A 24,751-nucleotide genomic window follows, 5' to 3' on the forward strand; every position below is an offset into this window, starting at 1 on the left:
ATGCAAAAAACAAAAAGGTTCGAAAGGATAATTGGTAACACCAAGTAAAACTAAATATAGAAGCAGTATTTAAATAAAGCTCTGTCGAAAGAAATGAAAGGGTTCAGGTTACATTTGGTTATAGTCTGATAACAGCTAGCGGATCTATCGCCTATACAAAAGAGAAAGAGAAAAGGAGGATAGATCGATAGACTGGTCGATGTATAATTTCCTTTTAGAATCACCCCACTTTCCCATTGTCTATTTAAGTCTTGGTTAATTCACGGCTGCTCCTTACAACCTAAAATCTATTAATATTTATCTTTACACTTTTTAAAAATAAGCTTAACTACATGAAATGAAAAAAATAGTCAATGCTAACTTTATCTCTGTTGGATAAATAAACCCGTATTATAATCATTCTCTGTTCAACTTATTCATTTGATCCTAGCAGTAATGAATTGTTCTCGTAATTTATTGATATCCTTAAAGCGAGCTTCCTCCTAATTCATCAAGTTTTATTCGAATTATTTGAACCTGATTGTCAATAGAATGTATTGTTTCACGATGTATTATGTTTTAAAATAAAGAATGATCAAAACAAACTGTTTATTTACACACAATTCCACCAATGATTGTTGATATAGCATGACAGGATGTCGAGAGCCTTTGATTGAATAGTCTCAACTAAATTGATAATCCAAAATAATACCAAATATGACGATACAGGGATAGACTGCATTAAATGAAAAATAATTTAAATTCAGATCAATCCATTATTCAGTGCAAGCAGTAATATGCAAGGAAAACAGCGTAAAGGAAACAAGAATGATTGTTAAAAGAATAAACTTGTGATTCGGAGAATGCTTTGGGTTGAATCATCCGAGTATTCTCATCTTGAATTTATTGTTTATTTTATTTAAAAAGCACTCTCAAAACCTGCTACCCATCAAAATCACATTCACTTGACAAATCTTTTGGTAATCAATAAAAAAGTGCATCAACTGCCAATGAAAAATGACATAAAAGTGAAGCACAAAAAGTTCATCCTTTGTAGCTTCACATTTATTGTATTTGTCTCAGTATTCCCTTCATGTCATACGAGATCAACCAAGGAATATGAGGCAATAACATGTAAATGGCACATAGAATTGATATGATACTGTCTTGTAATCCAAACCCTTTGTTGTATTTCAACTTTCAGCTTGTATTAAACAAGTTCTTTTGTCTTTATAAAGAGGTTCAAGACACGCATCGATTGTTTATTCGTTAGTTTTATTCAGCAAGAGATACTAACATGCCTATTAGATAGAGTTCCAGAAATCTCGTGTTATTTAGAGTATTGCCAACTATTTTGTCAAATGAATTTGATGATAAAGCTTGGTGACAAGTACTTTATAAAAAGGGACCTTTTATCTGTAAATGATTGGTTTACAAATTGTGATATGACTAACTTGAAGGATATCAAAAATAATTGTTCAAATAGGTAGCAGTATTTGGCTCTTTAAAAAAAAAAGACCAAGAGAAATTTTGAAGGCATCATTAAACTTCAAGAAGCATGTGTATTGGAGGAGAATCTTTTTGTATACCACTCGGTGTTTGTTGACTAAGATAATTGATGTGCATATGATTCTCAGCATGACTTGACTAAAAGAATGAGAGCTAGTTGATCACTTTGTTCTCGTACAAAGACGAATACCATTGACAGCCTTGGTTATCCACTTTGGTCTAACTAACCCTCAACCAGCAAAAAAAAAAAAATAGAAGGAAAAAATAAAAAAAGATTTCAAGACGTCTAAAGATTCTCTTTTTAATCAACATGAAAAATACCAATACTATCAATACGAAAAGAACTGTAATAATCATGATAGGTAAAGATGCAAATGGGTGCATTTGCCTTCATATCTATCACTCTAAAACCCTATTAAGGAATATCAGAGCAGAATGTCATCTGAAAGAAAGAGGTTTGATAAAGACAAAGCAGTTTCTGAAGGTAACTAAAGCTGAAACTAATTTCTTTTTCATGATGCTTCTCACAAGACAGCTCTCTTTCATCTATCCTTCTTTATCAAGATAACAACTAGCGACATGAAATGGATACTTCATTGAGCGTAACAAAATGAAAGCTTCAATAGTAAATACGTTAGTGATCGCATACTCAAAGTGATAAGAAGCAGCTTGTTACGTAATCATTAAAGTACAATTAACTCAAAGTCAATTTATTAGAAAGGGAAAAAAAAGCCTAATTCCTTTTTGTTGATTTATTTATGAGTCACTATATGCTGCTTGTCATTTTATTATTGTTTTGTACCTAAATTAAAGCTTGTTCCCCCCCCCCCTCCCTTTTTTTCCTTTTCTCCTCTTTCTGTCTTCTCTTTAACTATTTCAATATGAAATCCGAAGAGCAATCTTTTCTTTTTTTCTATTTATTTGTTTATTTAACGACTTTATTATAATGAACATTGAATTTTTTTTATTAATCTGTTTTGCTGCGTTAGTATACCAGCAAGAAATTGAAAAAGAAGATACAAATGATGAAGAAGAAGATGAAGAGGATGAAAATGACAGCCAATGTGCACTGGTCTCTGGTCAGCATTGCGATCAAAATGGAATATGCAAATATTGTGCCATGTGTCTTCAGAGTTCTTGCGTGATAAGCAAATCAGAAAATGAAAGCTGTAACGCAACACAATCAGGCATCCCACAATCTTACAAGTGGTATGATTTTTGTCTATCGAGTGGTAACGCTACAGACGGAGGTAAACAAAGGGACAGAGAAATGGGTACTTGATCTTAACGCAATAAAAAGATTACTGTGCTACAAGCACACAATGTTATCAATATCAAAAATCCTTTGGCCCTTCAATAACTTACACTTGGAACAATCTGACGTGCGATCCATTCAATTGCATTCTAGTAGGCAAGCTTCCACCATCTGTTCCACCTGCTTCATTAACAGGACATGGACCTTCAAACACAACCGGGAAACCACATACACAACATGATCCCTTACGATCCTTCCATCCTCCCACAGCCATTGCTGTCATCGTGTTCATCATCATCGGTATGCTTGCCATTAGCACCACTTGTTTTATGAAACGCTGCAAACGAAAAAAATCTGCCAATCCATCCATTCCCAGTTCGGCACCTCCCTCATTTTCACAAGCCATCCGCTCGAGTCGACCCCACTCTTCGACTTCCTCCCACAGTGAAGTACTGCCTTCTTATCGCTCAGCCATCTCACCACCCAAATATGAACATGCGATCGTCACCCAGATACGTGGTCACTCGCGTGATTCTTTGCACGGTGAGCATCAACCCACACCTTCAATATGGATACCCGTTTACTTTACAAATCCCTCTCAATTTGTACACGATGCAAACAATAATTCAACTTCCTCAGATATGTATTAAAAAGTTTATTAACAAAGTAAAGATGCTACTTTTGCTATAAGCTCCTTTAGATGATCTAATTCACTTGTCGCATTTTGTATATTTAAAGCAAGCCTTTTGTATCTGGTTAATCAACTGTTTGTGTCTATCGCTTCATCTCACTTACTCCTTTTCACATGCTTCCATTTTTTCTTTTGATGCTCGATTTCCTTGTTCTTTCTCTGATATCTTGTAGTTTTGTAGATCAATCATTCTTTCCAGTCTTTCCTTTTCATTCTGTTGCATGTATTTCACACTGCTCTCGGTCACTGGATCATTCAATTCTTGCTGTACCTTTTCAATCTTGATAAAGACTTGTTGAAATTCATCAAGTAAAGGTTGAGATATATTAGAGCGGTACTGATCAAGTGTGTATGCTCCATCACAATACTTTTTAAATTCACTTGAAGCATGTTAGCATAAGAATGTATGTCCTATGTGGTTGTAAATACCTTTCGAGTTGATGAAATAAGCTTAATCGCTTATATTCTTGTTCTAACACAATTTGAAGTTGCTCATATAAAAGCTCATTTTGGGAAATAGTATCGTCAATAGACATTTTAAAGATCAAGTGAAAAAAAAAAAAGCAGCAGGCGCTTTCAAGGGTTTTTTTTTTTCATTTATTTATACACGAAGCATTACGTAATGATAAAGTAGCAATTCTTTCTAATAAAGCAAAAATAAGTTAAATCTATAATCATTGATGCTTCTTTTCACGTTTAATCTTTTCCAAAAGAAATGCATTCTTGATTGTTGACTGTAGAAAATATTAATTTTTTTTGTAACCTCAAAAAGAAACTTACCGGCTTTTTATTCCATCCTAGACGAGTGATAGTGTTTTTGGCTGCATCTGCCTTGGAAGTGGTCTGACCTTCTTTTGTTACTGTCAATTCAGGTAGTCGTCTGATCTCTTTTCCTTGGTGAAATAAGACCAATGTGGGTAAATCAAACGAGGCGGGGTCCTTACTCACTCCATATTCTTCTGCAAGATCTGAATAAATATCAACATCAATCTTTGCAAACTTGATGTGGGGTGCACTGTATTCCACCGAGAGCTTTGCCAATACAGATTCAAAATTAAGGCAGGCCACTGACCAGTTCGCATAAAGCATCACAACCCAATATTTAATCTCCTCCTCATCTTCATTGACCTCTTGAATTTTGGGTGTAGACTTGGCTTGTTTTAATAAAACTCTTTCTCGAAAAGTGCTTTCGGTTAATTCAATCACTTTTGTAGGCCCTCTATACCAAGGTTGAGGAAATATAGTAGATAATACTAAGTATAAAAAGGCATTGAATACATGTCTATCCTACGTCCTTTTCTTACCAATCCAGCCGATGATGTACAAGGCTGAATACCAAAATCCGAATCTCCAGAATAAGCTGCAAAGTGAAAAGAATTTTGTATATAAAATGATGACACTGGATAATTCCTCTGCAGAAATAGATATAATGCACTTCCAAGTAATCATTAGACTCAATAATAGAAATGTTTTTGGCTCGGTTTCCTAGTTATTCATTAGTTTTCTTGCTTATTTGATTCCTTTTTCTCTTTCTTTCATTTACTTGCAAGTCTATAGAATGTGTTTTCCATAATTGACTTGAACGCATAATAACATAAATAACCCCATATATAAAGTGAGCAATATAATACGGGTGAAATAGTCTTTGTCTTAATTCTGTAAAACTAGTCATGACATAAGAAACAAAACAAAAGAAAAAAAAGGGCAACTGAATAAAACAAAAATAAGTCTCCTCACTCTCGCATATTTGATCTCCGATAACGTCAAAATGGCATAAAAAAAAAGCTTTAACCTTTAAAAGAGATCTTGGACTTGCTCGAGTACTTTACTTCTTTCTCTTTTGCATCTTGCTTCTTTATTGCTATTGTAGATATTCTATAAAAGAAATAAAATGAAAGTTAGACCTTCTCATGAGTGAATAAAAGAGAATTTAAAACATTAGATGTAGATACACAAATATCAGTAGAGTGATCAATGAATTGTTTATGGAAATGATATCGATTTACTGCCAAAGCTCAAGTGTAAGCAAAAGTAAAGCTATTCCCTTGCTTAGAAGGTACAAAAGAAGCATTTAGAACATTCTTCTCCTGCATCCACTTTATAATGGCGACATGCGACCTTTGTACCTTTTCCCCTCTACTGAAGCCTTACCGTGACCCTTTATGTACAAAGGATAGTTGTGTACAACCTAAGCCTTCTTTAGAGCATTCAATACCAGCTTCTATATGATAGCTTAATCATGTGTTTGCTCAGATTACATACTTTCTACTAATCTCAATTTATGCAGCTCTTGGGCCCTAGCAGGAAGTGAACGGGAGCTCGCTAATTGTTCAGTAAGCGATATACCTGGGAGTTTTGTCATTGCATGTGGCTTTGGAATTTTGAGCTCTAGTCTGTACGTAGAAAAGGATAAGGATTTATAGCAAGATAGCCTTGATAATTCTGGCATCTGTGAAGCACACTGTACTACGTGAAGAAGTTATAAAACGTGTACCAATCATTTGTTGTTTGAACAGTACTTTGTGATGCAAGAGAATATACCTTTTTCCTTGACTTTCCCTTATAAAGAAGCTCGATATCATTGGTATATCTGTAAATTAGTCCATAAAAGGACTTTTAGCATAGGTCTTTTAAAGTCAAAAGAAAGACAACCTTGCTTCAGACTTGACGATGGACTATTCAATGACTTCTTTGAGATGTAATCAAATTCCATAGAAGCACCATATATCACTTCACATTATTATTCAACACCGTAATCACATCTTAGGCTCCAAACACATTTTTCTTCAAATTTGAGGTCCTGCTGAAATTTTCACTGCTTTCTTTTCGCAAGTCGCAGTCCAGATTTTTCTCCAATGCGTGGTCAACAATTGTAAACTTTGAAGGAAATCACCCACCGAGCTTAAAAATACAACATGTTCAAGATAGGGTTAACAGTGTTGAAATAATTTAATTTCTGAAATTTTTCTTATCATTTTCTTCAATCATAACATATTATATCATCTATCAATGAGGATACTACAGTCTATATCTTAGATTCCGCTTTATTCATCGTTCTACTGGAAAAACTACCTTATAACTCATCACATTCTTCCCTCCTATTCTTCTTTGAGCATCCTTGTTGTCTATTGCTTTTTTTTTTTTAAAAAAAATCATTTTCCTCAATAGTTACTTTCCACAATTTTGAATGTGCTTTTGCAACTGCCCTAGTTGATTCCTTTCCTGTGTCGTTTTGTCACTTTTGTTCATCACTAGCCTCTAAAGCCATGTACTATCAGCTGAGAAAAGGACGACTGTTAAGATTGATTTGGTCAATTACTTTATTGACATGAGCTTAGAATTTCTTCAAATATATGACTGAAATCGGTCATAACCATGGTCACTGTTCATTTGTAAGCTGTGTGATCTGTGGCATTTTTCACTTTGTAGCTTCATATTGCAGTAAGTACAAATCTTTCTGTTTATCCAGTTTGAATGTGTTTCGAATGGATAAGTTGAATTTAACTGTTGACTTCTCGGAAGGGCCTGTCATTCTTATTAAGTTTGAGCTGTTTAAATGAACAAGTTAGATTTTTAAGGTAAGGTGAATCATAATCTATGCTTACCTAATTTGATTGGATAGCTATACGTTTATAGTTATCTTAAAGCATTCATTCAGTATCATGACTAATAAAGAATGATTTTACTTTATATATATTGTATGCATTTTATCTACACTTCAAGTAAAGTCAAAATTATTCATTAAAAACAGTCGGCGGAGTTGATATCGATAGCTTCAACACAAGTTGATTGCCTGCAAGCTTTGTTCAATGCGTATATCATGTGTAACAAACATTTCTCTTATTTTTTAAATCTCTCTTAGTCAAGCTCTGAAATAGAATACCGTGATTAGTACGTGAATTGAACGAGCTTCAGTATTGATAAATTAATCACTCTGTTTTTCACTAGAATAATTCCTTTATTATTATTTAATCTTATTGTTCTACACCTATTCTTATTTACCGCAGTAATTGAGCATCTTATTTTGATCGCATTACTACTGTACATTCTATTTCCTATTGTAGTTTTTGATTAAATTATGACCATATATGATGTAGTAAAGAAAAAAAAAGGAGGAGGGGAAGATAGGACAGCTACGAATCGCATATATCAACCCACAACCCTCTTCCCTTTATTTTCTTACAATTACTTTAGAATGCAGATAAGAAATAATAAAAAGCAGGAAAATAAAAGCTGTGACGCTTGGATTGGATTTAAAAATAAAATAACAAAAGGACCTGTTTTTCTGCGGATTTTTCTTTCCATTTGCTTTCTTTTCAAGACACATTTAATTTTTTTTTTTCCGCGCCTTAGCTTTTGCTATAAAACAAGAGAGATATTCCGCCATTCAAAGGAAATCTGTTTTTTTAAAGATGTCTAAGGTGCCTGCTAGTAAGTTGTCAAGCACCTCTTTCTTATTTAGAGCGACAGCAAGTGCTCATGTAATTGATAGTTTTAAATCCTACTGAAGAGGACATTCAACTTTTATTGACAGCTGGAGCCCACATTGGTACCAAGAACCTAAATAATCATATGAAGCCTTATGTTTTTAAGCGTCGCGTTGATGGTAAAATAAACTAAATAAAAACGCATCTGAAAAAAATTAATTATTTTCTGTAGGTATTCATTTGATTAATCTTAGCAAGACTTGGGAGAAGCTTATGCTTGCTGCTCGTGTTGTTGCCACAATGAAAAATCCTGAGGATATTGTGATTGTTTCTTCATACCCTTATGGTCGCCGTGCTGCTTTGAAGTTTGCAAAGTATATTGGTGCCGAAGCCATCGTAGGTCGTTTCACTCCTGGTACCTTTACTAATTACATCACTCGTACCTTCCATGAGCCTTGTTTAGTTATTTGTACCGATCCTCATTCTGATTTTCAAGCCATATTGGAAGCTTCGTATGTCAATGTTCCTGTAGTCTCTCTTGCTGATACTGATACCTCACTTCACTATGTTGATGTTGCCATTCCTACTAACAACAAATCCATACACGCGATTGGCTTGGCTTACTGGCTTTTGGCCCGTGCCGTTCTTCGTCTTCGTGGGAGTTTGGATTACAAGACGCCCTGGGATGTCATGGTTGACATGTTCTTTTATCGTGAGTCTGAGGAAGTTGAAAAGGAAAATGAAGTTGCTGAGTTTGTTGGAGAATTCAATTCAGCTCAGTGGGATTCTACCACAGAAGAGCAAGATTGGACCATTGAAGCTGAAGGGTCTGCTAGTTTTGCTACCAATGCTGCTGATTGGTCTACTGAAGATGCCTTTACTACTGCTAGTGATTGGGCAGACGACGCTATCCCTTCTGTCACACAATCTGGATGGTTCTAAAGTTTCTAAAAAAAAACAGCTCTCTATGAATAAAGCTTACATTCAGAAAACGCCACTTCAATTTTTTTTTCTTTTTTTTTTTTCTTTACAACTATGCCAAAAGAATCTGTCGAAAAAAGAACAAAATTAAAAACCAATCAGCCTTTGGAACTTCCTCCAGTTCCGAACAAACCACAGCAATGTAAAAGAATAAAAAGGAATATCTTTTGAAGCCATTTTTATTAATCTCACTTTTTATAGGCCACTTTTTTGTAGCTAGAAAAAGAAGATATTGTAACCTACCTGCCAAAAAGTTACAAAAGTACTGTGGTGAGCACATGACACAAGATCCAGAAAATCAAGTGTCTAATTTGAAGAGGATACCCTGTCCTTACGATAATTCACAGTAAGAGGATCTATGATTTCAAAAAGAGATCGTGTTTTAACAAAAAAAATTGATTAGTACTGTGTTTGAAAAAGATCTCAAGGTTCATTTGGAAAAGCGTTGCAACTCGCGTCCAAGAGGCTTACCCGTCTGTCATTCACTGAACATCAACTGTACCTTGCCTCTTTCAAAGGAAGAACTGGATTTCCAGAAAAACATTTATTCTCATCAAAAGATGCATGTTCAACCTTGGCTTGCTCGTGTTCAACTCAAATTATTGACTCGACAGGAACTAGAATCAATCTATGATAAAGTGAGCACTGCTTATGATAAGTTTGTTCAACCTATTGAAACTGAAATATCAAAACATGTTGCAGTTGAACAAAAGAGGTAAACAAAAGAGGAGAAACAAGCAAAAACGTTCGTCTCTGTTGAGCATGTGTTTGTAGAGCGGAAGTACAGTGGACAAAGCATTTAGATCAACAGTCATCATTAATAGGACACATGGAGCAAAATGGAATGCTTCAGGATAAATCAGCCATCTTTGTTGAGTTTGGTGCTGGCAAAGGAGAACTGTCAAGTTGGGTAAAGAAGGCAATCCAAGAAGAAAATGGAGAGAGCACCTTTGTGCTGATAGATAGAAAAAATGTTCGAAATAAGGTCGACCCTAGTTTAGTAGGCCATTCAGAACAAAAGTCGACTGTGCAGCGTTTATTGATGGATATCAAGGATTTAGAATTGGCCAAGGTGGAGTGTATTACAAACAATGAAAAGAAGGTAGTGGCTTTCTCCAAGCATCTTTGTGGATGTGCTACTGATATCACTTTGAAATGTTTGATGAATTACGTTGAACATGAAAGATCACTTGGACGCAGGTAGAAGGATTGGAATAATCAATTGCATCTATGACTAAAAGCATGTTGTAGTGAACCTATAGCAGGTATTGTTATTGCTATGTGCTGTCACCAGCTTTGTCGTTATGAGATGTATCCTAATACTGAATACCTGGAGTCAATTGATATGAATAAAACTGAATTTGAAAGAATGTGTAAAATTAGTAGCTGGGGCATCAGTGGTGAAAGAGAAAAACAAAAGAAAAACGACGAAGAAGATGAGCATGGTGACTTGGAAGAGGAAGGAGATGAAGGAGACGAAGATAGAGACCAAACTGCGTAATAAGAAGAAGTAATCTATCTATCGTTCTTTTGGTCTAAACATTTTTTGATTAGAAACCACTTTACTGGATTAGATCGCGTCCAACGTGAAAAAATAGGTTATCAGTGTAAGAGAGTGCTGGACACTGGAAGAGTTAAATTCTTGGAAAAGTACGGTTTTAATGCAAAGTTGGTTTATTATGTTGACCCTGCAACCAGCCTAGAAAATTGTGCATTGATAGCCACACCAAAGAAGAATTAATAAATCACATCTCATTTTTACTAGGGTTATATTGGTTTCTATTCAGGCATTGTGTAACTGTATAGCATTTAATTAAAAAGACATGTCCTCCTTAGACTATAAAAAATGTATCACGACAGGTGATGTTTTTTAGACAAATGTTTTTTTTTTTTTTTTTTTTTTTTTTTTTTTTTTTTTTTTTTTTTTTTTTTTTCGAAAGAAAAAAAATGCCGTATGATTTTATTTCAAATTGTTCTGTTGTACGGTGTTGTTTATTCACAAAGTAGGATTCGCATTAATTTTGTAAAACCCTTTTTGCATGAAAAGAACGCATTTTACTCCAATAAAATACTATAATATACAGTCTTAAGAAATATGCATTTCATATGAATATATAAAAGGATATTATTTCAATGGTCTTTGTGATAACCTATATTAGAAATAAATATGATTTATACTTTTTTTTTTTTTTGAAATGGTTGCTATAGAAATGAACCCTTGAATTATTGATTAGTTTTCAGTATGAAGGAGATAGGCCCTTTTTATTATATTATGTTACTCTAAAGAACATACAAATTAAATATAATCAATAGCATATTCCTTTCTCTTATTAATCATACGTTTTTTAAACATGTCAATCAATATCACAATTTTTTACTCTTTATGGAAATAAAAGAATTGCATGAATTTTCTCACTCCTTCCTTGAAACCTTGCTTAAACCTATTTAAAAACCATTGCACATACACACACAACTTTTTTTTTATCCTTTTTTTCCCCAATACACAAATTATTAAAAATGCCTATGATAAAGAATCTTGAAGCAGTTCACCGAGAACTTATGGAAATCGCAAGAGAATCCAACCGTCTTTCCTATACCAAATATTCTGCTGACGATATCGAGAAGCTTCAAGATAAGCTTCAAATAATTGACTCTAAATATAGTCAAGGTGCCTTTGATGCTGGACATTATGAGGAAGAAGGCCTTGCTCAAGTATCTGATGAATTGGAAAAAGTTCATCGAACGCTTCATCGTTTGCTGGCTAGAGTTGATTAAATTATAAATTTCATAACTTTTTCCTTTTACTGCAATTTTTTTTTTTATTTTATTTTGTTTAAAAAACTTTATCGCGAAAATAAAAATGATACATTATATACAAATTTTTATATAGCAATCAAATTACTTGTCATTTTCTTTTACCATCGGATTCTTGGCCCAATATCATCATCTCGTCTATTTCTTCTGTTATTTCCTTGATAGACGTTGGAGGAAGGAGCATTGGTTTCATCAGAACCCATCTCTTCCAACCAAATCGGTACTACTTGTTTTGCATCCTTTAATAATTTGACCAAATTCTTTGAAAGGAATCTATTTTGACGCGTAAAGAAAGACGTAGCATAACCAGTATTACCAGCGCGACCTGTACGTCCAACACGATGAACAAAGTCATCAATGTCATTGGGTAAGTCAAATGAGATAACATGAGTCACATTAGGAATATCCAAACCACGAGCAGCTACAGCTGTAGCAACCATGATGGGTGTCTTTCCTTTTCTAAACGAATCTAACGCAGCTTCACGTTCACTTTGGATACGATCACCGTGGATAGCGGTCGCTTCAAATCCATTTTCCAGCAAAAATTCGCATACAGAGTCAGCCATGCGCTTTGTTTCGGTAAAGACTAAAGTTAATCCTTCCTTGCTGTTGTGTTTCTCTAACACTTCCAAAAGACGAGGTCGCTTTTCTTCTTCCCGTAAGAGCTCAATCGTTTGAGTGATATTTTCTGTAGTAGCGCCCACACGACCCACAGATAAAAAGACATTGTTTTGTAAGAAATCTCTGGCCAACGTTTGTATGTTTTCAGGGAATGTGGCAGAAAAGAGTAAAGTTTGACGCTTGCCTACAGGAGGCATATCCTCACCATCGACAATACGACGAATTTGTGGCTCAAAGCCCATATCAAGCATACGATCAGCTTCATCCAGTACCAAGTATTGAATGTTTTTAAATGAAAGACGACGACGTTCCAGTATATCAACTAGTCGACCAGGGGTTGCTACTAAGAGATGACAGCCCCTGTCAATCAATCGAAGCTGTTGCTGAATATCAGCACCACCATAAGCAACACAGGGACGAACATATGATCGATAGCAGAATTTTTTGGCTTCTTCATATATTTGACTGGCTAATTCTCTTGTAGGTGCCAAGATGAGGGCCTGAGGATACGCCTTTTTATATGTTCTGTAGCCTTGCTTTACTTCAGCATCTTCAGGCTCGGCAAGTGGGCCAAAGGTAAACATGGCTGAAAGAATAGGAAAAAGAAAGCCAGCAGTTTTGCCAGAACCGGTTTGAGCACAGGCCATAAGGTCGCGACCAGCTGCAACAATAGGAATAGAATATTTTTGAACAGGTGTGGGTACTGTATATCGCGCTAAACGAATGTTGTCAAGCAAGTATTTGTCGAGTGGAGGATGAGCAAACTAGATCATAAATATACTTCTTTCTAAGATAATAAACATTCATTTACCTCGTTAATGGGCTCTGGAACATTATCCCCAGTTGTCTCAACCGGAATACTATCATATTTATCAAAATTAATACCAGAGTGCAGAACTTGCTTATTCTCAGCAGTACCAAATAATTTGACCCTAATTGCCTCGTCGTCTTCACCAAGCTCATGGATACCATCCTTCCAAATACCCTTACCAGGTTGCTTTATATCTTTTGGCCGTTTTGCAGAACCATTCCAACCAAAGCTGTCAAGTGTCATCTCTCCCCAGCCGCCACCTGTTGAAGGTTTAGGCTTTTCATCCCAGCCATCATTGTCTTGCTGAGCAGCTGAAGTAGACTCTTGATTCCAAGAAGGAGCAGTGTCTACCTTTTTGGTCTGAGTAACTGTAGACCAGCAAGAAGGTGCACTTTTTGCTGTAGTTTGACTACTGTCCCACTCTTGCTGTCTGCCTTCTTCTTTCGTTGCATTACTCCAGTCTTGATTATAGCTGACTGACTGGCTACCCCAGCCTTGATTAACATCATCTGCTTGGCCACCCCAACTTTGCTGCTGATAAGAATCAGACCAAGATTTGTTTTGATCGGATTGCTGCTTTCCGTTGCTGTTATCATTACTGCCTTGTGAGTTACTACTTTGATTCCATCTCTGCTGTTGAAAGGCACCGCGATGGCCTCTGCCACGGGATGGTTGACCACCTCTTTGCTGTTCGTAATTACCTCTAATGTTTTGTTGTTGACCGCTACCGCGTCCTCTATTATTACGCTGTCCCCAGGATTGTTGTTGATGTTGGTTAGATTGACCACCTCGATTGCTTCTTTTACTAGCAACATTGGACCAGCTGTGAATGAAGAAAAATAAGGAACAAACAATGTATTCATATAAAGCTGTTTCTAGTTTTTACGCTGTATTAGCAGTGTCGATGCCATTCCACTGCTTGTTGGAATTTACAGTAAGCTTATCTAAGTACGATCAGTTAAAAGACGATCTTAATAAGCAATCCAATCTTTCCTTACCAAAATCTTCTTGCAAATCATTTGAATTCCAATCACTCATTATTGAAACAAAGAAAAAAAAAATAAAAAAAGAAAGGGCGTATCCATTGTTTTTCCTCACCTCCCCCTTTTTTTAAAAAAAAGTCTGAGATTGATGCCTGATTTATCTCAGTTTCAACATTTAGGGTGGTTTGCTTTTCATGCATCATCAAAATCATCACAAATCCCTACAACACTTTGATATGTTGGCGGTTAGCATTCATTATAGATTTTTTTCTAACTTATCCCCAATATTAGGCATAAAAATTGAGAAAATTGATTAGCTCAAGAAAGCAGTATATCAGAATTAGATTAACATGTTACTTTTTATGCAAAAGTTAGTCAGTGGTTTATTTCATAATGGCTTCAGCAAGTTTAATTATATAAATAAGTATGCAAAAAAAAAAGAATCATATCATTGCTTCATCGTCAATTATGTCAAACAATCATTTATCTGAGAACCTGATCCATTAGACTTCTTCTTCTGAGGAGATCATTTAACGACTCTTCTTGGTTTCTGATAGAGTCATCAATTTCGCGTTGGGCGCGTTTAATACTAAAGCGCCAGTTCTCCTCCTGTCCAATAATTGGCTGATTACTGACTAGTGTCGTGGTGCTTTGGTTCAATCGTTCTTGATTTGATCGATTTTGTTGGTCTCGGATTCGTTCAAGCGCTAGTGGTAAGTTTGAAAGTGATTGACGTGTTTCTGATTGTACAATGGTACTATGACACATGATTATAATAACTCTTTTTGAGATTATGTGAAAGAAAAATATGCTTTTGTAATGTCTTCTACCTCAGTTTATATAACAGTCGAACGCAAAGTCACGATGAAACGGCCTCTTTTGTTTGATAACTGATAAAATTACTCAAAATTGCTTTATATTTGAATTTCTTTATCTTATTCGTTAAAAAAGTGCAAATAAGTTGGCTAATTCAATGTTAACAGTTCTTTAGGAACGGCGTCCTTGTGAGTTGCATGTCTTGTGCAGGAAAACTGTTGGGATCTTCAAGTAAAAGGTTTTGTGATAAATTGATTTTTTTTTTCAACTTAAATCGCATCAGTTCTATAAGCTTTACTTAATATTCCTACTGACAGTTTTGATTTTAAGCTGACAGCCTCAGGAACACAGTAGGTTTACATACCAGCAAAAGTAAGCACTTTAGCTACCGAAGCAATTATTTTAAGCAAGCTTACCTTTTTGTTTATATTCATCCTTCTTGAATTTTATCTGTATTAAAACGGTAGTTGTATTTATCATAAAAGCATAGCTTTTGCATGAAATCAAATTTAGAAATCGGCACTTAAACAATCTACCACTGTAACCTAATGACTTGACACACATGAGAATTGCTGATTATCTCTGAATTTGTATTGTAAAATATCTTTAGGGGCTGCGCATTGTCGACGGTGTATCCTATCACGATAAAAAGCGCACAGTCATTTATAGCAAACAAACAAAAAAAAAAAAAAAAAAAAAAAAAAAGAGAGAGAGAGAAAGAGAAAACTTGGTGCTTCCAAGGATTTCTAACTGTCACCATAATGTAAAGAAATGATTATACGTTGCTGAATTTTATCATTTATTACGTATAAATGATTGTTGTTTAGTTAATCTATGTATATAATTGACGCTTAATGAGTCATTGGTAACAGGTTCAATTTCTTAATTTAAAAAAGCTTGTACTGGAATGATATTCTTCTTTATTAAACAAAGTACAGGCATCTATTTAAAAACTCAAGAAAATTATAAGCGCATTTACAACGCCTTATAGCTTAACTTCATTGAATATTGCCTACAAGTGGAAGACGACTATATAGTATTTAAGTGATCTAATCAAGCAAGGTTGTCAAATATCCTTTATGTTATAAGCAGTACTGACAAGGAATAGGTTCAGAAAGAAGCACATTAGCAAATAAATACTCACTACTATCATCATATTAACGTTTAAAGTGGTCTGGTTTACTATTGTAAAGTGTTCTAAAAGTTTATGCAAAAAAAGTAATCATTGTGTACGCTGAGAAATTTTGATCGCCGCAAACTTATGTAATTTCTCTATGGTAGCCCACATTAAGTTTGCTTTTTTCTTTCTTTTTATGGCCCAAGTTAAAATCATAGTTATTGGTGCTGGAGTCATTGGTATTACGACTGCTCTTTTATTAAAGCAAAAAGGTTATGAGGATGTCAAAATTATAGCAAAACATGTCCCAGGAAATATGGATATTCAATATACCTCACCATATGCAGGTACAAAAGGGAAAAAAAAAGGGAGGTTCAAGCAATTATTGACTTTTAGTAAAAAAGGCGCTCATTGGAGAACAATGGCTCCAAATAATGATTTGATGTTGCAAAGTAAATCAGTTCCTTCTACACATATTGGATTTTGCTTTAACATAAGAATTTAGAGTTAGATGCAATAAGTTACAGACAATTTTTAAAGATTGCTGAGAATAGCAATTTATTAGATACAGGCATTATGGTGGTACCAAGTTATGACTATTACCAAACGTTATCACCAGATCATACTGATCCATGGTTTAAAAATATAGTTAAAGATGTAAGTCATTTGGACATATTTTATCTCTAATTTATAGTATGTTTTTAATTCAAAAAAGTTTAATTTTTTAAATGAAAAAGACGAATTACCGGAAGGAGCCAAAATAGGCCATTATTATACAACTGGTATAAAAAGATCATGGGAAAAATTATCATGTAAAATGACGTTCTTTCTCAGTATTAATCAATTCGCCCGTGTATCTAAAATGGCTGGAGACTAAATTCAAAGAATTGGGTGGAACTATTGAGCAAAGGATGATAAGAGATATAAAAGTGTTCGCAGATCAAAATAAGGATGTTGATGTTTTGATTAATTGTACAGGGTTGGGGTCTAAATACATTGGTGGAGTAAAAGATAAAGCTTTGTACCCAACAAGGGGACAAACCTTGGTCGTTAAGGCACCACACGTCAAAAGAACCTTGAGCTATGTTGGTACTAAAAATGACTCATCAACGTTGCACATAGAAAAGACAAGCTAATAATGTCAATTAGGAAATCACGGCATAACGTATGTTATTCCTAGATCTGATGGAACTGCGATCCTGGGTGGATCTTGCGATGAAAATGACAGGTAAGGTGATAAAACTTAAAAGATGTAAAGATTTCGGGCTTCCTGTTCTTATCTAAAAATGGATTGAGTATAGTAACCCATTCTCCGATGAAGACACAAACCGTCGAATTTTGGCGTTCACAAAAAAACTTTGCCCAGAGTTGTATCAAAATGGTGATCCTGAGATTGTCTCATATAATGTTGGTCTAAGGCCTACCAGAAAAGGTGGTCCTCGCTTTGAGAATGATATCATTTGTAAGTTGATAGCAATTAGAAAATTAAGACGATTTAATAACAGAAATTTTCAATATTTAGACACAAAAAAGGGGCGTAAAGTGCTGGTAACTCATGCTTATGGACATGGAGGCTTTGGTTTTCAGTCAAGCTGGGGATCTGCTGAGTATACTGTTGACTTAATGGAAAGAGGTATTAAAAAGATGAAAGAAGCTAAGCTTTGAGCCCAAACAATACTATAAGTTTATACGAACCATCAGTTCATTTTTAATTTATGAGATGAAAGATGGAGTAATAAAGCAAAAGTTTAGTTTTGCACATTGGTCTGTTTATTTATATTGATCTATTGAGATAAAAGGAATGAAAACAAAAAAAAACTTTTTATTGAAATATTGTTAAAGACGATATGATATAGCGCTGTCGCCGTACACTCGAATTATAAGCAAAAAGCAATCGAGGTACCAGCAACTAACAACATCATGAAGAGAGAGCTTTGATCTCTACCAGAAACACCTAGGCTTGATGCAGATTTGCTTCCAGCATCATCACCATTTGGCAAAGGATCCATATTTACAAACTTCTGGCCTTGATGATAGTTTTGCTGCTTATAAGAAAACTGATCAAAAATATACTCTTTACTTTCTGATGCTATTAGAAAAAGTGTTATTCACTCCATTTTTTGTATAATCAAGTACCTTACATTTTTTGTAGGGTTTTTCATCGTTCATGCAACCATCTAGTCTGACCATCATGTAACCCTCTCCTTCAATAGTGTTCACAATGTGACCTATTGAATCCAAGGAACTTGAGTGAGGCCCATCATAATGAATGGAAATAAAGGATCCCTTTTCATTGTACTTTTCCTTAAAGTTTTTCAAAGTCTTTGAGTAGATATCTGGAACTGAGTTTGGGCCTGTAATATTCTTCTTTAGGTAATCCTGACTGTCCAGATTGTATCCGACGGTCACAAACCCAAGCTCTGTTAAAGTCCTTTCTACTCGAATATCCTTTTCTTTTGTATAGTGAAGACGAACATATTTAGGCGCTACACCAATCAGGTTTTCAATAACCCGAGCGTTTTTTATAATGTCATGTTTTAGTTCTTCATTAGTCATATCCTTAGAGTTATCATTTTTAACGCGGTAAGCCATGCCAATAAGGTGCCCATCCTTGTAAAGATTTTCGGTAACTAAAGCATACTGTTGCATGTCTAGCCTACAAAAAATAAAAGAAGGTTTCAGTCATTATTTCAATTATCCTTCTGCTCATTTTACTTACCAGGTAGAATTAATAAAGAAGCTTGCTCTTGCGTCTGCATTGTTCAATTGACGAGCAATTTTTGCTGTAACATCACTAGGCCCTTCACTCTACAATAAAAAATAGTTAATATCCTGTTTTCTTTGCAATAAAATTGAGGCATCCTACATAAGTTAATGCTATTTGTCCTTTTGTCATACATTCAGTCACTTGAGCAACTGGTGGCCTAAAGGGAAGCACTGTAGTGCTAGGAGCTAAGGACTTTTGAGTACTAGAAGTTACCATGTTCATGATGATAGTGCCTGAGTCTTCTTTAATGCTATGAGGCGAAGCATTTGTTGTTTGATGAATTGAAGCAGATTGGGAAGCTGAAACGGCTTTAATTATTGAGGTAGCTTGAACAGGTTGAGGAATTAAGGTGGTTTCAGGAGCTAGGGTAGCTTGAACAAGTTCTTTTGAAGAAATGATTGAGTCATTTTATTTGATGTAAAAACTATAGTCAAAGACTTTTTATCCTACCTTTTACACTTGGTGGAAATGTCTCTATAGGTTTTTCAACTGGTTTGTACCCAATCATGGCTCGATACTCTTCGTCTGTATCAATATATTCAGTAAATGTGTTATCAACAATCCCCAAATCAAACATTTGATCAATTTCTTGTTTCTTTTGGTCCGAGGGCGAAATTTGAGGAATTGTAAGTGTAACATGATCGACAGGCGGAGCTACTAATGCTACTACTCTCCATTCTTCTTCAACAAAATCTCCTTCCAATACGGCTAATACAATAGGTAACAAAAAAGATATCAAAGCAGCTAACAAAATAAAAGAAAGGAGAGTTACTTTCTTGTTATTCAATATACGAAAGAAGAATACTATACGTATCAAGCAATAGCGTTTCATTTCAGTATGAAAGGTGTTTGATTTCCAAAAGAAAGCTATCAAACAAAGGGAACTTTTGTAACGTTTTTATATGGGCATTCTTTAAAATTTTAGGAATAAAAAAAAAAAGGCCGAAACTTCATTACAAAGTAAGAACACTTAGATCAAATTGGAATCATTAAGTTTGACTCCTTTTTCATATCATCATATTAAAATAAGCTTTATTACTGTACTAAATCTTTACGTTACTATGAACTTAAATATTGTATCCTAGTGGCTATTATAATTGCATAAAAAACTGGTGGCCGTGTTGTCTTCTTTACAAGTTCCCGGAAGTTCCAAATACAGTAATAGATCTGTTTTATTTTTTGACTTTACTTTGTTGATTGTATAGAGACAAATGTACGGTTTAAAAGTAAGAAGTCATGTTTCAACTGTAGAAAAAAACAAAAAACAAATAAACAAAACAATAAACTTTATAGGAAACACATTAAAATCATTGCTTTGATAATAATATGTGTAAGGCTTGTAGCCTCCTTGTTCCAACATACATAGACATGCTTTCGCATCGTTCGAGAGCTCTTCCATAAAAGGTCTATATAATTTGGAAGTTAAGATGGTCTTATTATTTCCTGGTATGGATAATGTCAGTTGCACGTATGTGGTACACAAATGTTAAATAGATTGATATAATGATATCTTTATAGTCATTTTCAGTCCCCTCCATAAATAAAGGAAGAGTATATCTCAAGCAGGATGTTCATAGAAAGTACATAGCCAGTATAGTCTTGATATTGATTGTTGCATTTTCTTTCTTCATGTCTACCAACCGAAAGACAAAGCCATTATGTAGAAATGCAGTATACATGCACCCATGGATGTATTAATAATATCACTACTCATAACTATATCAGTATTGAGTTTAATGCATGAGGTTTGCTTTATTGATTCAATTTATATTATTTATCATAATTTATACGGCATTGAAGAGTTTTTTGTATCCAAAACAATTCCACCTCTGATCTACTTTTAGGAGGAAGCCTGCTTACTACTAGTCCCAAAATTCAACCACTAAAAAAATTTCAACAATATGCACTTAGCTTAACAGAATCATATAACCATCTTCTTTTCTCTCTCTCTCTCTCTCCCCCCTTTTTATTTTAGGTTTTACAAAGGGCTGTGTAATGTTTACTATTTTTTATTTTTGCCTAGTAGACATTTATTTGGTTCGGATGTTAAAATGATATAAATAGCTCTTTGTAAAACTTGAATAGCTTTGATCTTCCTTACGTTAACGTTTTTACTTCTAGAAGATGGATACCAATAAACTAAAAGAAACTGCTTTTATCATAGTGCCCGCTAGTGCCGCTCTTCTTTCTATTGCTTATTTATCTAGAAAAGGAAAATCGGAGGAAAAGAAAGGGCTCATAGAAATACCTTTTCCACCTAACGCGACTAATTTACCTATCTTTGGTAAATAAAGTACAGCAACCTCCTCTTCTTTTATCACTAATATGATGTATTTCATTTATAGGGCATATGTTTGGATTAGGAAAGTGTCCATCAAAACAAATTACACAGTGGCATAAAGAGATATGTCCAATTTATAAGTTACGCATGGGAAATCAATTGTGGTTCATGATCAGTGATCCTCTCCTAGCCCATGATATTTTTGTCAAAGCAGGAAGTAGTACTTCTTCAAGACCTTACCATCGGTTTTTAATAGAGATTTACAGCAAGAACAATAGGTAAAGGACATTCACTTTCTATCAGAAGAGTTTATATACTTTTAAGTATTTAGAGGTATCTCCATGGCTCAAACCAATCATTTATGGAAAAACAAGAGAAAAGCAGGTAAAGCAATATAACATATAATTAGCAGAATTTCCCATTCCTTTCTTTCCTTTTTATTTATAACGAACAGCTACTACCATTTTAAGCCCAGGATCAGTAGATAAATTTAGCGACATTTTAGAAGCTGAAGTTGATCAATTAGTCGATCGATTTGCCAAGTACTCTGAATCGGGAGAGGCTCTAGACCCATTCAAAGAGCTACAATTGTCATCTCTGAATGTTATCCTAGCTTTGGTCTTAGCCACTCGATTTGAATCTACTGATACACCAGACTTCAAAACAATGCATAGATGTATTAACGACATCATGATTTTCGGTGGTCCTGCAGGTGACATTGGCTCTTTTCTTCCCATGTTGGCTTGGATAGATATGTTTACAGGTGTAGAAAATAAGATGCGAAATTTTGTCAATATATATCGCGATGACTTTTTCATGAAGCTCATTGACAATGCTTTAAAGAAAAATCAGCGCTCGTTAGTTAAAGATTTGTACCAGATGAAAGAAGAGGGCCTTATTGATGAGGATGATATCCTTGTTTTCACAAGTGCGTGAAATAGAAGTCTCATTTTCTATCAATCTAATACTTTTCTATTTCAAATAGGTGACTTGATTGGTGCTGGTGCAGATACAGTGGCTACTACTATCTATTGGGCATTTGCTATCCTCTCTCAAATGCCTGAAGTTCAATCTAAATTGATGGAAGAACTTGATGAATGGAAATCAAAGCATGCTCCTGGAGCTATACCAAGTTTCAATAAAGATCGCGATGACCTTCCATATTCTATTTGTGTTCAAAAAGAAATAATGCGATTTCGTCCAGCGACAAACTTTGGTGTCGTTCATATGGCTTCAGAAGATGTAATTGTCAATAAATATTTTATTCCTAAAGACACTATTTTGGTCAGCAGTATGGCTGCTATGCACAAGAATCCAGAATTTTATGAAGACCCAGATGAATTTAAACCCGAGAGATTCTTGAACAATACCAACAGAATGGGAGCTGCATCCAATGCAAAAATTGAAGATAGAGATCACTTTGGCTTTGGTTGGGGAAGAAGAATATGTCCTGGCATTCATTTAGTAAGCAAATAGCTAAACACAAAGCAAAGAAAGCTAAAGGTCGTTTTTACATACACAGGCTGAAAAAGAACTGTTCAATTTCTTTGTTCGTTTCTTTTCCAAGTTTACGATCGAAACAGAACTTGATTCGCAAGGCCAAAATGTGAAACTTAATTTGGATGATTACGTTGAGGAAGGTATCATGTGTAAGCCTTTGCCATGCAAATATCGTATTATTTCTCGCAAGGTGTAGATCATGTCTGTACATTTGAGTACTTTGATTGTTTGACAAATAAATACCCTTTTATATATTACCAATATCGTTTTTTAAGGTAATAACCGGAACTAGCGTATAACCAAAATCATTCTGCAAGTTACACAGTTTGTACAGCTCAAACAGTTTTATACTTTCATGTATACTTTGATAAAGATACTTCAAAGAGAGTCATACTCCATCACCCTATTAATATTCTAGTCAATCAACTCTCTCTTTATTAGATGCTTTCTTTATTTATCAAATAAATTATTCCTTTTCTTATTTCTTTTTTTAACAGAATTTTCTCCAATTACTGAATCTACTCTGTATCTACCAGTACATATTATGAAGTAGATAGTTACCTGTAGCAAAATGAAAAGACAGACTTAGAAGAAAAATTATTAAAACGTAACTGGACAGTTATAAGGTTAAAAGTAAATATATCAGCTACTATTAAGATTTTATGACAAAACGGTTCAATGACATAGCATCACTAATACATGTATTCAAGATGTACCAAAAATTCTTGGAATAAGTCATATGAAAAATAAGTTATTTAAACAAGTTGCAAATAAAATGAAAGGACGGTTTGAACTAAATAACATGTTCATATTTTAATCTTTTTATAGATTAAATAGTACTTTCTCATTGATATAAACAAAAATTAACAACAGCAACTCTAAAAGCTGCGAATACACACTACAGAATGGAAAAAAGCTTGCTATGCATTGAGATGTTGATCGTTAAATATATAATTTATATTCATTTGATCAAGCATATATACAAAGATATTTATAAGTTCAAGACACTTCATTGAAATACGGAACTATTTTAGGAAAATATTTAGATTATCAGTTTACTTATACCAGCCATGTTATATATAGTATATTCGCTAGAAGAAATAGTCTTTTTTATATTGTTATGAGTTTGTTTTATTACTTAATATAAGAGCTGTATGAAAGCAGAAGCCTCGTGCTAAAATTATTTTTGATTATCGTAACGACATGATAATTGAGTCTCTTCTTTTAATCTTGTCAGAAACAATGGTTTGAAAGGACACGTAAAGAAAATCAAGGATAGTTTTGTTGGTAACTATTAGAAAAGAAAATAGAATATTTAAGGCTTATGACGATTTTTAGAGAATAGAACATGAGAACAAAACGATATATAATAACAATGCTTAGAATACAAAAGCAGTGTAAGATTTAACCAAATATAGAATGCTTGCCATTTTGGCCAGCTCTTTCCGAGAGTAAAATAGCTTATCTATAATCCTTGAGTACAGGTCTTTTTATGATAGTCATTCCAGTTTGCAAAGTTCAAGGAGTCACAGGCATTGATCGATTCAAAATTAACATCATATTTATTGTAAATTTATACATAACAGACGTGTTTAGATCATTAGCCAAGGATTATTGTAATTCAAATATAAAAAGGAGAGTATATTTGAGATGTTGATAACCATATCATACAATGGCTTCAATTGAGTGCCAATCTAAGTTGGCAATGAGTGCGAATACAACAAAGCAGTTTAGATTAGTAAACTGCATATATGCCAACCAATTGTGTAAAATATCAAGGGAAATATTAATACATCAAATTCATTACTCGTTTGCATTCAGAAGGTTAAGCATTCTGCAAATCGTTTTTAGTAAATTAGAAAACTTATAGTTGTAACAAGAAAAAAAGTTTTACTCTTTCCTTGTAACTTCTTTTTACGTTATCGCAAACAAACCATTTGTTACTTGGATCTTAAATACATAAAATTGAACACAAGAAAAGTTTATTATAAAAAGATGATACAAATTATTTAAACAATAGCTTTTGTATATCAAAGTCAATCTACTGGAACAAAGTTGACCCAAATGGAAACTTTACGCTTCAACCGTCAATACATTTCGACCGTAGAAACAATGAGGAATTTTTACAGACTTAGTCTTCCACTGCCTGCATCGGAAGGGACACCATACACTCACGACGATAATTGAATTGCAAACACA

The 24,751-nt window shown here is 34.3% G+C and overlaps 9 protein-coding genes across 9 annotated transcripts; 5 read left to right on the plus strand and 4 right to left on the minus strand.

The window, feature by feature from the left end:
• Positions 1–2,434: 2,434 nt before the first annotated feature.
• RO3G_06822 (uncharacterized protein) lies at positions 2,435–3,393 on the plus strand (the record flags this gene model as incomplete). The annotated part of the gene is made up of 2 exons (XM_067661412.1): positions 2,435–2,738; positions 2,900–3,393. 2 exons carry the CDS (start codon positions 2,435–2,437, stop codon positions 3,391–3,393), a joined length of 798 nt encoding a protein of 265 aa, XP_067517513.1.
• A 141-nt stretch (positions 3,394–3,534) lies between these two features.
• On the minus strand, positions 3,535–3,970 carry RO3G_06823 (uncharacterized protein; the record flags this gene model as incomplete). The annotated part of the gene is made up of 2 exons (XM_067661413.1): positions 3,535–3,814; positions 3,864–3,970. 2 exons carry the CDS (start codon positions 3,968–3,970, stop codon positions 3,535–3,537), a joined length of 387 nt encoding a protein of 128 aa, XP_067517514.1.
• Positions 3,971–4,108: 138 nt separating this feature from the next.
• On the minus strand, positions 4,109–4,883 carry RO3G_06824 (uncharacterized protein; the record flags this gene model as incomplete). The annotated part of the gene is made up of 3 exons (XM_067661414.1): positions 4,109–4,168; positions 4,215–4,687; positions 4,739–4,883. The coding sequence occupies 3 exons, from the start codon at positions 4,881–4,883 to the stop codon at positions 4,109–4,111; spliced, it is 678 nt and encodes a 225-aa protein (XP_067517515.1).
• A 2,963-nt stretch (positions 4,884–7,846) lies between these two features.
• RO3G_06825 (40S ribosomal protein uS2) lies at positions 7,847–8,803 on the plus strand (the record flags this gene model as incomplete). Its single annotated transcript, XM_067661415.1, has 3 exons — positions 7,847–7,865; positions 7,927–8,040; positions 8,094–8,803. 3 exons carry the CDS (start codon positions 7,847–7,849, stop codon positions 8,801–8,803), a joined length of 843 nt encoding a protein of 280 aa, XP_067517516.1.
• Positions 8,804–9,120: 317 nt separating this feature from the next.
• RO3G_06826 (uncharacterized protein) lies at positions 9,121–10,583 on the plus strand (the record flags this gene model as incomplete). Its single annotated transcript, XM_067661416.1, has 5 exons — positions 9,121–9,188; positions 9,246–9,557; positions 9,617–10,042; positions 10,094–10,339; positions 10,397–10,583. The coding sequence occupies 5 exons, from the start codon at positions 9,121–9,123 to the stop codon at positions 10,581–10,583; spliced, it is 1,239 nt and encodes a 412-aa protein (XP_067517517.1).
• A 770-nt stretch (positions 10,584–11,353) lies between these two features.
• Positions 11,354–14,126, minus strand: RO3G_06827 (uncharacterized protein; the record flags this gene model as incomplete). Its single annotated transcript, XM_067661417.1, has 5 exons — positions 11,354–11,603; positions 11,762–13,041; positions 13,089–13,911; positions 13,975–14,032; positions 14,087–14,126. 5 exons carry the CDS (start codon positions 14,124–14,126, stop codon positions 11,354–11,356), a joined length of 2,451 nt encoding a protein of 816 aa, XP_067517518.1.
• Positions 14,127–16,200: 2,074 nt separating this feature from the next.
• RO3G_06828 (uncharacterized protein) lies at positions 16,201–17,669 on the plus strand (the record flags this gene model as incomplete). Its single annotated transcript, XM_067661418.1, has 8 exons — positions 16,201–16,351; positions 16,409–16,456; positions 16,510–16,661; positions 16,699–16,816; positions 16,983–17,093; positions 17,154–17,232; positions 17,306–17,466; positions 17,527–17,669. 8 exons carry the CDS (start codon positions 16,201–16,203, stop codon positions 17,667–17,669), a joined length of 963 nt encoding a protein of 320 aa, XP_067517519.1.
• A 212-nt stretch (positions 17,670–17,881) lies between these two features.
• Positions 17,882–19,348, minus strand: RO3G_06829 (uncharacterized protein; the record flags this gene model as incomplete). The annotated part of the gene is made up of 5 exons (XM_067661419.1): positions 17,882–18,093; positions 18,146–18,660; positions 18,724–18,812; positions 18,871–19,154; positions 19,222–19,348. The coding sequence occupies 5 exons, from the start codon at positions 19,346–19,348 to the stop codon at positions 17,882–17,884; spliced, it is 1,227 nt and encodes a 408-aa protein (XP_067517520.1).
• Positions 19,349–21,121: 1,773 nt separating this feature from the next.
• On the plus strand, positions 21,122–22,748 carry RO3G_06830 (uncharacterized protein; the record flags this gene model as incomplete). The annotated part of the gene is made up of 6 exons (XM_067661420.1): positions 21,122–21,330; positions 21,384–21,436; positions 21,507–21,764; positions 21,816–21,980; positions 22,038–22,516; positions 22,575–22,748. The coding sequence occupies 6 exons, from the start codon at positions 21,122–21,124 to the stop codon at positions 22,746–22,748; spliced, it is 1,338 nt and encodes a 445-aa protein (XP_067517521.1).
• Positions 22,749–24,751: the final 2,003 nt, after the last annotated feature.

This window comes from Rhizopus delemar, genomic scaffold (assembly GCF_000149305.1).
Source record: "Rhizopus delemar RA 99-880 supercont3.5 genomic scaffold, whole genome shotgun sequence".
NCBI classification, from domain to species: domain Eukaryota; kingdom Fungi; phylum Mucoromycota; class Mucoromycetes; order Mucorales; family Rhizopodaceae; genus Rhizopus; species Rhizopus delemar.